We start from the raw sequence: 14017 nt of genomic DNA, 5'->3' as shown, positions 1-14017 counted from the left end.
GAGGAGGATGATGATGATGATGCTGGAGGTGGGCTGTATTGACCTGAGAGTGTAGACAGTAAAAGAACATGGGAGAGACAGTAGCTGATTAACCCTCAACAGACCACAGCCGGACTGTGCATCTTTTATTTATGTATGTTTGTGTTGGGGCTGCACAGTGGTGTAGTGGTTAGCACTTTCTCCTTGCAGCTAGAAGATCCCTGGTTCGCGTCCCGGCTTTCCCGGGATCTTTCTGCATGGAGTTTGCATGTTCTCCCTGTGGATGCGTGGGTTTTCTCCGGGTACTCCGGCTTCCTCCCACAGTCCAAAAATATGCTGAGGTTAATTGATCATTCTAAATTGCCCGTAGGTGTGAATGTGAGTGTGATTGTTTGTCTCTGTATGTAGCCCTGTGACAGACTGGTGACCTGTCTAGGGTGTCCCCTGCCTTCACCTGAGTCAGCTGGGATAGACTCCAGCCCCCACCATGACCCTAGTGAGGATTAAGTGGTGTATAGATGATGGATGGATGGATGTTTGTGTTGCTCTTGTGATGACTGCTTCAGATGCATTGTTTCATTTCCATTCAGGAGTTCTTGCACTAACATTGTAAGTATTACACGTTTGTAATCATCAATAGTAATTTCATTGTTTCTTTCATATTTGTATCTATAGACGACACACGTTTTAGGAAAATTTACATTGAGAGGGTATGGACAGGTACAGAAATGTGAAACAGATGAAATATTACTGGATTCTAGCTGGACCCCAAGTGTACGGATGAAGTAGGTTTTACCACGTGTACTGATGAGGGTTAAACAAGTGTTATGTGATCATGACAAGATGCAAAGATAACTAACATTAAGATGTCTGACTCACCTGCCAACCTGCTGATAGTTTGTAGGAGACGCCAAGGCTGACTGTTAACTAAACACGACTAGCTGCTCATTCATGAACTGAAAGGGGAACATTAATGGGGGACCAGAATAAAGGAGGGGTGGAGGTACAGCCTATATCCACAAAGCCAGAATTCAAGCCGTGCATTAATTTAGGACATAGGAAGACAATATATTAAGCTCAATTTACATCACCATTAGACACTGGACTGTTTAACTGTGGCTACTCTTCCTGGAGTCCTTGCTTTTAAATTTCATACCTTTTCCAGACATGTACTGTAGAGCCACGGATTTGCTCCATGGTGCTGATTCATAATCTGCCCTTTATTATTCGTAGTGCTAATAATAAGTTTAAAAACAATTAAATGATATAGAAATCATGTATTTAAACGTATTTGTACTTTTATTCAGTTTGACTATCCACTTTGCACAAGACAGCAAGGTTCTAAATGTTATATATTTTATATTTATGCATATTATATTTAATTTGTCTATCTATACAAATGTTATAAACAAGTACTGATATCTTTAAATGAGAAGTTGAGAAAATCACAATTCAAATTCTTCTAATTATTATTGTTACTGTATTTATACTGCATCCATCCATCCATTCATTATCTATACACCACTTAATCCTCACTAGGGTCATGGGGGGGCTGGAGTCTATCCCAGCTGACTCAGGTGAAGGCAGGGGACACCCTAGACAGGTCACCAGTCTGTCACAGGGCTACATACCGAGACAAACAATCACTCTCACATTCACACCTACGGGCAATTTAGAATGATCAATTAACCTCAGCATATTTTTGGACTGTGGGAGGAAGCCGGAGAACCTGGAGAAAACCCACGCATGCACAGGGAGAACATGCAAACTCCATGCAGAAAGATCCCGGGAAAGCCGGGACGTGAACCAGGGATCTTCTAGCTGCAAGGCGACAGTGCTAACCACTACACCACCACCACACAAAGCTTGTTCATTTTCTTTCATTATCAATATGTTGGTTACACAGGGAAACACTTATTTCATGGCTTACATGACTCTTTCCAAAATGCTATTAGTATGAAGACGCTCAAAGACTTTGGCAGAAAACAAAATATTAAAACAACTGCATATCATGGCAGACATGCTTAAGATTCTGTCGTGGAATGTAAAAGGGGCAAATGAGACCGTTAAGAGGAAGAAGCTTCTGCTATATTTAAAACAGAAAAAAGTGGATATCTGCTTCTTACAAGAGACCCATTTGTGTGATGGGGAGTCCAACAAACTACAAAGAGACTGGGTAGGTAGGGTATTCTATAGTTCTACTTCATCCAAACAGAGGGGGGTTGCCATCCTAACTCGAAAAAACCTTAATATTAAGGTCCACAAACAATATTCAGATAAAGATGGCAGGTGGGTGGCAATAGATGTAGATCTTTTCGGGGTCAGATACTCTCTTATTAATATTTATGCTCCCAATACAGACTCGCCAGAGTTTTTTATTGATATTTGTAATATAGCGAAACAAATGGGTAACTTATATGTTATAATTGGGGGAGACTTCAACCAGATAAGAGACCCAGCACTGGACAAGTCGTCATCTACAAATAACAGACCAAAACAAAAATCGGTATTAACAGTGGATACTATGGTAGAAGAATTAGGACTGGTCGATATTTGGAGACTTTTATACTCGCATGAAAGGGAATACACTTTCTACTCAAACCCTCATTCTACCTACTCACGGATAGACTACTTTTTGATATCTAAACAATTAGTAGGCATGACCGTCAGTGCATCTATTGGCAATATTGTATTATCAGATCATGCCCCAGTAGAGACAGTGTTGAGCCTTGGGCCTAGAGCTAGGGAGCCTATGACCCGTTGGAGACTAAATACTTCATTACTCCAGAATGAAACATCTAGTAAATTTTTAAAGCAAGAAATTTTTGAATATTGGGATCAAAATGAAGGCACAGCCTCAAACCCTGGCCTAGAGTGGGATGCATTTAAAGCTTATTTGAGGGGACGATTAATACAACACTGCTCTTTTCTTAAAAAGCAATCTATCAGGCGCCTTCAGGAACTAGAAAGAGAAATCAAGGATCTTGAGAAAATATATGCTCATCAACCAAACCTAATGATACTCTCACACTTAAGTAAGCTTAAGTTTGAATTGAATTCTATACTGCAGAAGAAGGTAGAATTTGCATTATTTCAATGTAAGCAGAGGTATTATGAACAAGGGGAAGCTGCAGGAAAATTCTTGGCTCAGAGGGTAAAACAACAATATAGCTGTAATCTAATACCTGCTGTAGAAAATGAAGAAGGGACATTGGTGACAGGCACCGGGGAGATTAATGAGACATTTAAGTTATTTTACAAAAAGTTATACACGTCACAGTGCAATATAGACCAGGACGACATAGATCATTTCTTATCACGAGTACATTTGCCATCTTTATCAATAGAAGAACAGAGAGATATTGGAGGAGATATTACACTTGAAGAGGTCAAACAAGCTATAAAAAAACTGAGTGCTGGGAAATCACCTGGGGATGACGGCTTCCCAACAGATTTTTATAAGGCATTCTCTGACATACTAGCTCCAAGATTACTTAAAGTATTTCAGGATGCGCTCCAAAGGGGCAGCATACCGGAGAGCATGCAATCTATAGTAATAACACTTATTCATAAAAAAGGAAAGAATCCTCTACAATGCGGTAGCTACCGCCCGGTCTCACTGATAAATGTGGATGCAAAAATACTGGCAAAAATATTAGCTACAAGATTGGAGAAATTTCTGCCAAGTCTTATTCATCCAGACCAGGTGGGCTTTGTAAAAGGGAGACATTCTGCTGATAATGTTCGCCGACTATTACATTTGATGTGGCAGGAAAAAGATAGTGCTGAACCCAGAGTTGCCTTCTCTCTAGATGCAGAAAAGGCGTTTGATAGGGTGGAGTGGGCATATCTGTTTCGGACACTGCATGGGTTTGGTTTGGGCTCCTCATTCATAAATTGGGTCAAGTTGTTGTATCATAGCCCCCGGGCTTCAGTCTTAACAAATGGAAGGAGGTCTACACCTTTTCCCCTCTTTAGAGGTACAAGGCAAGGCTGTCCCCTAAGCCCATTAATCTTTGCGCTAGCACTGGAACCTTTAGCAATTGCTATTAGAGATAACATTAATATAAAGGGTATAAAAGCTGGGCAGGTGGAACATAAACTGTTGCTGTATGCAGATGATATTTTATTGGTGTCTACAAATCCTGAAGTAGCTGTACCACACATGCTATCGGTGATCGGCTCCTTCGCAACTATTTCAGGATACAAAGTCAATTGGGGCAAGTCAGAGGCAATGCCATTGTCTAAGGGGTGCCTACCAGAAGTCAGGCAGGGCTGGCAGTTTAGGTGGCTTCCCTCTGGCTTGACATATTTAGGTATTTATTTGACCCCAGGCCTAAAGGATATAATGGAGGAAAACCTTCTCCCCCTCATACTGAAAATTGAGAGTAAACTTCAAAATTGGGATAAGCTGAGACTTTCTCTACTGGGTAAAATAAATATTTTGAAAATGATAGTGGTCCCACAAATTAATTATATTATTTATATGTTACCCCTGAATTTTCCACTTCCTGTACTGAAAAAGTTCAATAAAATAGTAGAAACATTCCTATGGTCAGGTAAAAGGCCATCCCTTAATAGAACTAAACTGTACGCTGCCAAAGAGGATGGAGGCCTTGGAATGCCCAGAGTAGATTGGTATCACTATGCTTTCTCGCTTAATCAGTTATCTAAAATTTATGGTGCAGATGGTCAAATCCCGGCTTGGGTATCAATTGAGAGGGAACTTACAGAACCGTTTTCTATTCACGCCTTCATAACTCAGACAGAGGGAGAAATCCCATGTAATAGTCCATTATTGAGGTTTGCAAGAGAAACCTGGAGGACTTCACACCAAATTGTAGGGTCAAAGCCCCTTTTCACTCGAAGATCATCACTCTGGAATAACAAATTGTTGAAGGTGGGCAGAAAGGCCTTATTCTGGCGGACGTGGACTGAGGCAGGGATTATATACATTGAGGATGTCTTGGAGGGAGATAAATTTATCTCCTTCGAACAGATAATGACTAAATACCATATACCTAAAACAGATTTCTGGAAGTACCTCCAATTGAGAAGCTGTTTGTTATCCATGCAAAAGAGGACACCCCTAATAAAGGAAACATTAGTACAGGAAATGATACAGGCCAATCAGCTGACCAAAAAAACAGCATCTGCATTTTATAGCTTAATGAGACAATCTCATCCACCAGGACTTTCAGGACTCAAGAGGGTTTGGGAGGAAGATTTGGGAGGAGAAATATCTGAGGAGATGTGGAAGGATATTACAGGGTCATGGTATAAGATATCAAGGGAAATACAGACCAGATTAATTATATACAAAATCATTCATAGATGTTATTGGACCCCATGTAAGATGGCCAAACTGAAACTGCGGGACTCAGATTTATGTTGGAGATGCCACAGGAGTAAAGGCACACTCTTACACATGCTTTATGATTGTCACCTGACCCAGAATTTATGGAAGACTATAATAGGATTTGTCAACAAAGTACTCGGTACAAAGTTTGTGCAAAACCCTGCACTTTGCACATTAGGAATAGGTGTGAGAGAGGAGGGCCTCACAGTTCAACAGACCCTGTGGTGTAGGCTGGCCCTCTCCACAGGGTGCAGAATAGTACTGAGACACTGGAAAACTGATAATATAGTATCTTTTAGTGAATGGATGGGGGAAATGACTAAAATAGCAAATTTTGAACAGTCTATCTTTAAAATTAATAATAAACTAAATATATTTCAAAAGATATGGGGCCCCTTTATGGTTGAAGTAGTACATGGGAAGGAATAAGCTGAATGGATGGTAATGTGTGCTTTTCTCATGATTTGTATTTTGTATCTTGTATCTCTTGTGATTGGACTTCTATCTTGGCAACACCAAGTATGAGTGTGGTACAGTGATATATGACACCTGTGCTGATATCTTATTGTCTTAGCCTATGCCTGTTTTTGTCATTCTTTTGGAAAGATGAGTTACTTAATTGTTTACCCTGTGTAACACGAGAGACTTAATTCTGTTTTATCTTGGTTCAGCTTACTTTTATAATTTTTCCCTTTTTTTTTTTTTTTTTTTTTGTTTTGTTTTGTTTTATTTGTCTTATTTATTTTTTCTTCTTTCTTAATTTATCCATTTGTGATTATTGTTACTATTATTGTTATTATTGATGTTATGTTTTCATTTAACTGTTATAAAAGTTGAAAACTAATAAAAAGTGAATTACAAAAAAAATAAAAGCTTTTAGTCCTTAAATATCATTGTTGTTGTTTTTTAATGTTCCCCTGTGATTAAACACCGGCCCCACCGTGGCCCAAACTAAACTAGTGTAGAACCGCCGCTGACTTCATCTGAACTCCGCTGCTGGTGGGAAGAACAAGAACCTCTGGCTCCAGCTGTTCTGCTGCTCTGCCTGTAGGGGGCGGAGGAGGAGAAGACAGAACCCCCCCTCCCCCGCGCGCGTGACAGGATCACGTGACCTGTCACAGTGTGACGTGTGATCAGCTGACTGCAGCGGAACGATTCTGATCCTCCGTCGACCTTCCTCCGGTTCTTTCCTCCAGTTCTCCGTCGGTTCCGGTGCCGCCGTTGTGTGACCCAGCATGGCCAGCCAGTCCCAGGGCATCCAGCAGCTGCTGCAGGCCGAGAAGAGAGCGGCCGAGAAGGTGGCCGAGGCCCGCAAACGTGAGTAGACCGACGGCCTGCGGTTCTCCGCGGCCCGCTGCTCCGTCCGCAGCCAGGAGAACCCCAGTGACCCCCGGGTCATGTCTGCAACACACACTGAGACAGAACCGACGTTCCGCAGGGTCCGGAGGGAACCAGCAGAACTCGGTAGAGATGAGCCGCAGCTCGATGTGTGGGGCGGACGGTCCGCGGCGGAACTCGGTTTGAAAATCGATGGTTTTAGAGATTCGTGCTGCTTCTCGGTGTTTCCTGAACTCAGAACCGACCGGTCAGGTCCACGGAGCAGCATCAGCAGCGGGTCTGCTCATCGGCTCACAGCCCGACCTCCTGTCCGCTCACCGGGCCTCTGAGGGGGGCTGGACCCGGACCGGGTCGGTACCAGAAACCCGGAACACCGAACCAGCGACTAACTCTAAAAGGGGCAGAATTCTGAATGCAGTTCGGTCTGACTTCAGACAAATGAGCTGGGTTTGGTTCCGTGTTTATGTTGTAATATGGGATGTACATCACATGATCCAGGGTCAGGTGATGATTCAGAGTCAGCAGAACTTCCCAGACCTGAATGGAACAGATCCACGGTCAGAATTAAGGACTTTTGTCAGTGCAGTATTCAGCACTACAGTATTCAGCACTACAGTATTCAGCACTACAGTATTCAGTGTTGCAGTATTCAGTACTCCAGTATTCAGCACTACAGTATTCAGCACCACAGTATTCAGCACTACAGTATTCAGTACTACAGTATTCAGTATTGCAGTATTCAGTACCGCAGTATTCAGTACTACAGTATTCAGTACTCCAGTATTCAGTATTGCAGTATTCAATACCACAGTATTCAGTACTCCAATATTCAGTATTGCAGTATTCAGTACCGCAGTATTTGGTATTGCAGTATTCAGTACTATAACACTCATTACTACAGTATTGCAGTATTCAGCACCGCAGTATTCAGTATTGCAGTATTCAGTACTACAGTATTCAGTATTGCAGTATTCAGTACTACAGTATTCAGTATTGCAGTATTCAGTACCACAGTATTCAGTATTTCAGTATTCAGCACTACAATATTCAGTACTACAGTATTCAGCACCACAGTATTCAGTACTACAGTATTCAGTATTGCAGTATTCAGTACTCCAGTATTCAGTACCACAGTATTCAGTACCACAGTATTCAGTACTCAAGTATTCAGTATTGCAGTACTCAGTACCGCAGTATTCGGTATTGCAGTATTCAGTACTATAGCATTCAGTACTACAGTATTCAGTATTGCAGTATTCAGCACTACAATATTCAGTACTACAGTATTCAGTACTACAGTATTCAGTATTGCAGTATTCAGCACTACAGTATTCAGTACTACAGTATTCAGTATTGCAGTATTCAGCACCGCAGTATTCAGTACTCCAGTATTCAGTATTGCAGTATTCAGTACCGCAGTATTCGGTATTGCAGTATTCAGTACTATAGCATTCATTACTACAGTATTAAGTATTGCAGTATTCAGCAACGCAGTATTCAGTATTGCAGTATTCAGTACTACAGTATTCAGTATTGCAGTATTCAGTACCGCAGTATTCAGTATTGCAGTATTGCAGTATTCAGCACTACAATATTCAGTATTACAGTATTCAGTTCTACAGTATTCAGTATTTCAGTACTATAACACTCATTACTACAGTATTGCAGTATTCAGCACCGCAGTATTCAGTATTGCAGTATTGCAGTATTCAGTACTACAGTATTCAGTATTGCAGTATTCAGCACTGCAATATTCAGTACTACAGTATTCAGTTCTACAGTATTCAGTATTGCAGTATTCAGCACTACAGTATTCAGTACTACAATATTCAGTATTGCAGTATTCAGTATTGCAGTATTCAGTACCACAGTATTTGGTATTGCAGTATTCAGTACTACAGTATTCAGTATTGCAGTATTCAGCACTACAATATTCAGTACTACAGTATTCAGTATATCAGTATTCAGCACTACAGTATTCAGCACCGCAGTATTCAGTATTGCAGTATTCAGCACTACAATTTTCAGTATTGCAGTATTCAGTACCGCAGTATTCAGTATTGCAGTATTGCAGTATTCAGCACTACAGTATTCAGTATTGCAGTATTCAGCACTACAGTATTCAGTATTGCAGTATTCAGCACTACAGTATTCAGTACTACAGTATTCAGTATTGCAGTATTCAGTACCACAGTATTCAGTATTTCAGTATTCAACACTACAATATTCACTACTACAGTATTCAGCACCACAGTATTCAGCACTACAGTATTCAGTGTTGCAGTATTCAGCACCACAGTATTCAGTACTACAGTATTCAGTATTGCAGTATTCAGTACTCCAGTATTCAGTACCACAGTATTCAGTACCACAGTATTCAGTACTCCAGTATTCAGTATTGCAGTATTCAGTACCGCAGTATTCGGTATTGCAGTATTCAGTACTATAGCATTCATTACTACAGTATTAAGTATTGCAGTATTCAGCAACGCAGTATTCAGTATTGCAGTATTCAGTACTACAGTATTCAGTATTGCAATATTCAGTACCGCAGTATTCAGTATTGCAGTATTGCAGTATTCAGCACTACAATATTCAGTATTACAGTATTCAGTTCTACAGTATTCAGTATTTCAGTACTATAACACTCATTACTACAGTATTGCAGTATTCAGCACCGCAGTATTCAGTATTGCAGTATTGCAGTATTCAGTACTACAGTATTCAGTATTGCAGTATTCAGCACTGCAATATTCAGTACTACAGTATTCAGTTCTACAGTATTCAGTATTGCAGTATTCAGCACTACAGTATTCAGTACTACAATATTCAGTATTGCAGTATTCAGTATTGCAGTATTCAGTACCACAGTATTTGGTATTGCAGTATTCAGTACTACAGTATTCAGTATTGCAGTATTCAGCACTACAATATTCAGTACTACAGTATTCAGTATATCAGTATTCAGCACTACAGTATTCAGCACCGCAGTATTCAGTATTGCAGTATTCAGCACTACAATTTTCAGTATTGCAGTATTCAGTACCGCAGTATTCAGTATTGCAGTATTGCAGTATTCAGCACTACAGTATTCAGTATTGCAGTATTCAGCACTACAGTATTCAGTATTGCAGTATTCAGCACTACAGTATTCAGTACTACAGTATTCAGTATTGCAGTATTCAGTACCACAGTATTCAGTATTTCAGTATTCAACACTACAATATTCACTACTACAGTATTCAGCACCACAGTATTCAGCACTACAGTATTCAGTGTTGCAGTATTCAGCACCACAGTATTCAGTACTACAGTATTCAGTATTGCAGTATTCAGTACTCCAGTATTCAGTACCACAGTATTCAGTACCACAGTATTCAGTACTCAAGTATTCAGTATTGCAGTACTCAGTACCGCAGTATTCTGTATTGTAGTATTCAGTACTATAGCATTCAGTACTACAGTATTCAGTATTGCAGTATTCAGCACTACAATATTCAGTACTACAGTATTCAGTACTACAGTATTCAGTATTGTAGTATTCAGCACTACAGTATTCAGTACTACAGTATTCAGTATTGCAGTATTCAGCACCACAGTATTCAGTACTCCAGTATTCAGTATTGCAGTATTCAGTACCGCAGTATTCGGTATTGCAGTATTCAGTACTATAGCATTCATTACTACAGTATTAAGTATTCCAGTATTCAGTACTACAGTATTCAGTATTGCAGTATTCAGTACCGCAGTATTCAGTATTGCAGTATTGCAGTATTCAGCACTACAATATTCAGTATTACAGTATTCAGTTCTACAGTATTCAGTATTTCAGTATACAGCACTACAATATTCAATACTACAGTATTCAGTACCGCAGTATTCAGTATTGCAGTATTCAGCACTACAATATTCAGTACTACAGTATTCAGTATTGCAGTATGCAGCACTACAGTATTCAGTACTACAGTATTCAGTATTGCAGTATTCAGTACCGCAGTATTCAGTATTGCAGTATTGCAGTATTCAGCACTACAATATTCAGTACTACAGTATTCAATACTACCGTATTCAGTATTGCAGTATTCAGCATTGCAGTATTCAGCACTACAGTATTCAGTACTGCAGTATTCAGACCTCCTGTGCAGGACTGTAGTTTAAAGTATTCTAATTTATTGGTTTTACCCGTACTTTTACACAGTTCTTCCTATACTTACACTTGTAGCATTTTTATTTTTTTTATTTAGAATTCACATATTTAGATTTATTTAATTATTGTTCTACTGCTGTCTACACCCAATCAGAGTCATTCTGTGGACTCACTGGAGCTTCTGATTGGCTGATTCACCTGCCGTCAAAACCAGCTGGACCTGATTTAACCTGTTTACTTTGGTTCTGCTCTAACTGGTTTATTCTGATTCTGGTTTAACCGGTTTATTCTGGTTCTGGTTCTGGTCTAACTGGTCTGTTCTGGTTCTGGTCTAACCTTTTTATTCTGGTTCTGGTTCTGCTCTAACCTGTTTATTCTGGTTCTGCTCTAACCGGTCTGTTCTGGTTCTCTGCAGGTAAGAACCGTCGGCTGAAGCAGGCGAAGGAAGAAGCTCAGGCTGAGATCGAACAATATCGACTGCAGAGAGAGAAAGAGTTCAAGACCAAGGAGGCGGCAGTAAGACCTGGCTCTACTGGTTCTGCTGGTTCTAACCTAAGTCTACCACTGGTTCTAGTGGTTCTAGCTTGGTTCTAGTGGTTCTAGTCTGGTTCTAGTGATTCTAGTGGTTCTAACCTGATTCTAGTCTTGTTCTAGTTCAAGTGCTTCTAGTCTGGTTCTAGTCTGATTCTAGTGGTTCTAGTCTGGTTCTAGTCTGATTCTAGTGGTTGTAGTCGTTCTAACCTGATTCTAGTCTGACTCTAGTCTAGTTCTAGTGCTTCTAGTCTGGTTCTAGTCTGGTTCTACTCTGATTCTAGTGGTTCTAGTCTGGTTCTAGTGGTTCTAACCTGATTCTAGTCTGGTTCTAGTCTAGTGGTTCTAGTCTGGTTCTAGTCTGGTTCCAGTCTTGTTCTAGTGGTTCTAGTCTCATTCTAGTGGTTCTAGTCTGGTTCTAGTCTGATTCTAGTGGTTCTAGTCCGATTCTAGTGGTTCTAGTCGTTCTAACCTGATTCTAGTCTGACTCTAGTCTAGTTCTAGTGCTTCTAGTCTGGTTCTAATCTGGTTCTACTCTGATTCTAGTGGTTCTAGTCTGGTTCTAGTGGTTCTAACCTGATTCTAGTCTGGTTCTAGTCTAGTGGTTCTAGTCTGGTTCTAGTCTGGTTCCAGTCTTGTTCTAGTGGTTCTAGTCTCATTCTAGTGGTTCTAGTCTGGTTGTAGTCTGATTCTAGTGGTTCTAGTCTGGTTCTAGTCTGATTCTAGTGGTTCTAGTCTGGTTCTAGTCTGGTTCTAGTAGTTCTAGTCTAATTCTAGTGGTTATAGTCTGGTTCTAGTCTGATTCTAGTCTGGTGCTAGTCTGTTTCTAGTGGTTCTAATCTGGTGCTAGTCTGGTTCTAGTCTGGTTCTAGTGGTTCTAGCCTGATTCTAGTCTGGTTCTACTTGTTCTAGTCTGGTTCTATTGATTCTAGTCTGGTTCTACTGATTCTAGTCTGAGTCTAGTGGTTCTAGTGTGATTTTGGTCTGGTGCTAGTCTGATTCTAGTCTGGTTCTCCTGGTTCTACTGATTCTAGTCTGATTCTAGTGGTTCTAGTCTGGTTCTAGTGGTTCTAGTCTGGTTCTACTGGTTCTAGTCTGATTCTAGTGGTTCTAGTCTGGTTCTCGTCTGATACTAATGGTTCTAGTTTGGTTCTACTGGTTCTAGTCTGATTCTAATAGTTCTAGTAGTTCTAGTTTGATTCTAGTGGTTCTAGTCTGGTTCTCGTCTGATACTAGTGGTTCTAGTCTGGTTCTAGCCTGGTTCTAGCCTGATTCTAATCTGGTTCTACTGGTGCTAGTCTGGTTCTACTGATTCTAGTCTGATTCTAGTGGTTCTAGTCTGGTTCTCGTGTCTTATTTTAGCTGTTTTAATTTTCTCCTGTCATCATTTTATGACCAGTGCACATGATTTTCTGATTTTATTTTTATTTCTAGAACATCTTTCTGTCTCATCTTTTCATTTCTAATAAATGTTCTAAACAGAACCAGATTTATTTCATCTGCGGGTCATTTTGTTTTTTGTTTATATTTATAGATTCATTTTTATTATTATTTTATTTATTAATTACTTTTAGTTTTCTGTGTTCTAGATCTTTTTTCCTTTGAATGTTTGTGACGTTTGGACTCTCAGGTGTGTCTGTCTCTACCTGTAGGCCCTCGGTTCCCATGGTAACAGCGCGGTGGAGGTGGACCGGGACACGGCTGAGCGGATGGGGCGTATCCAGGCCAGTTACCGTGGTAACCGGGAGGCGGTGCTGGGAGAGCTGCTGCGACGTGTCTGCGACATCCAGCCCGAGTTCCACGCCAACTACCGTGTGGCCGGCTGAGGGGTGGGGCCACTGAGCGGTGTGGGCGGGGTCAGGTTATGAGGGGCGGGGCTAGCTGAGCAGAAAGGATGCTAGCAGCGTTAGCAGGGTTAGCTGAAGGTTCTAAGAGGGTTCTGGCCCGCTTCCTGTCGGTGTTACCATTTATTTATAGATCACACATTAACCTCCTGCTCATTGGTTGGAGGCTTCCCCACCTGTCAGCCAATCAGAGCTCAGTTTAAAGTCAGACTAGGACAGCCAGCACTCAGCTGCTGGCTATCGTGGCTCTTTGATCTCAGATCTGATTGGTTGGACAAAATATAAAGGCTTTTATTGTGAAACTCTTGTGCATTCCTACAGTGCTGTTTTCTGTTAGTGCTCATGTGACTTCCTGTTGTTGTCTGTGATGAAACATTAAAGTCAATGTTGATTGGATGCAACTGTGTGCTGCTGCTCTGTTTGGCTGATCAAACTGTGACATCATAGCTGCTCTGTGACGTCAGAAGGTCACTTCACCTGGAGAGTGGACCAACCAGATGACAGCAGGTAAAAGTCCTCATTCCAGCAACTTCAGGCTGAACTCAGAAACAAACTGATTTATTCAAAGGTTTTCTGATCGATCTGTGAGGTTATACACAGTCTAATTTTATTTATATACATATATACATATACATATACATATATATATATATATATATATATATATATATATATATATATATATATATATATATATAAAAAATATATATATATATATATATATGTTGCTGCTCAGAATAAATCAGGTTCCTCTCAAACTATTGACATAAAGAGAAAATACTGATAAGAAGACAAAAACGAGAATAGATCAGAATAGAA

At 40.4% G+C, this 14017-nt stretch overlaps 1 protein-coding gene across 1 annotated transcript; it reads left to right on the top strand.

Annotated features, from left to right (window-relative positions):
- The first annotated feature begins 6454 nt into the window (after positions 1-6454).
- Positions 6455-13594, top strand: atp6v1g1 (ATPase H+ transporting V1 subunit G1). The gene is made up of 3 exons (XM_023296556.3): positions 6455-6655; positions 11239-11339; positions 13007-13594. Exons 1-3 carry the CDS (start codon positions 6574-6576, stop codon positions 13178-13180), a joined length of 357 nt encoding a protein of 118 aa, XP_023152324.1. The 5' UTR covers positions 6455-6573; the 3' UTR covers positions 13181-13594.
- The last annotated feature ends 423 nt before the right edge of the window (positions 13595-14017 follow it).

This window comes from Amphiprion ocellaris, chromosome 17, assembly GCF_022539595.1.
Source record: "Amphiprion ocellaris isolate individual 3 ecotype Okinawa chromosome 17, ASM2253959v1, whole genome shotgun sequence".
Taxonomy (NCBI): Eukaryota; Metazoa; Chordata; class Actinopteri; family Pomacentridae; genus Amphiprion; species Amphiprion ocellaris.
Note: the sequence above shows the minus strand (reverse complement) of the source record. Positions and strands in the feature narration are given on the sequence as shown.

Coding starts and splice junctions, on each gene's coding strand:
- atp6v1g1 (XM_023296556.3), top strand. CDS start 6,574: ATGGCCAGCCAGTCCCAGGGCATCCAGCAGCTGCTGCAGGCCGAGAAG. Junction 6,656..11,238: donor GGTGGCCGAGGCCCGCAAAC/GTGAGTAGACCG, acceptor GGTTCTCTGCAG/GTAAGAACCGTCGGCTGAAG. Junction 11,340..13,006: donor TCAAGACCAAGGAGGCGGCA/GTAAGACCTGGC, acceptor CTCTACCTGTAG/GCCCTCGGTTCCCATGGTAA.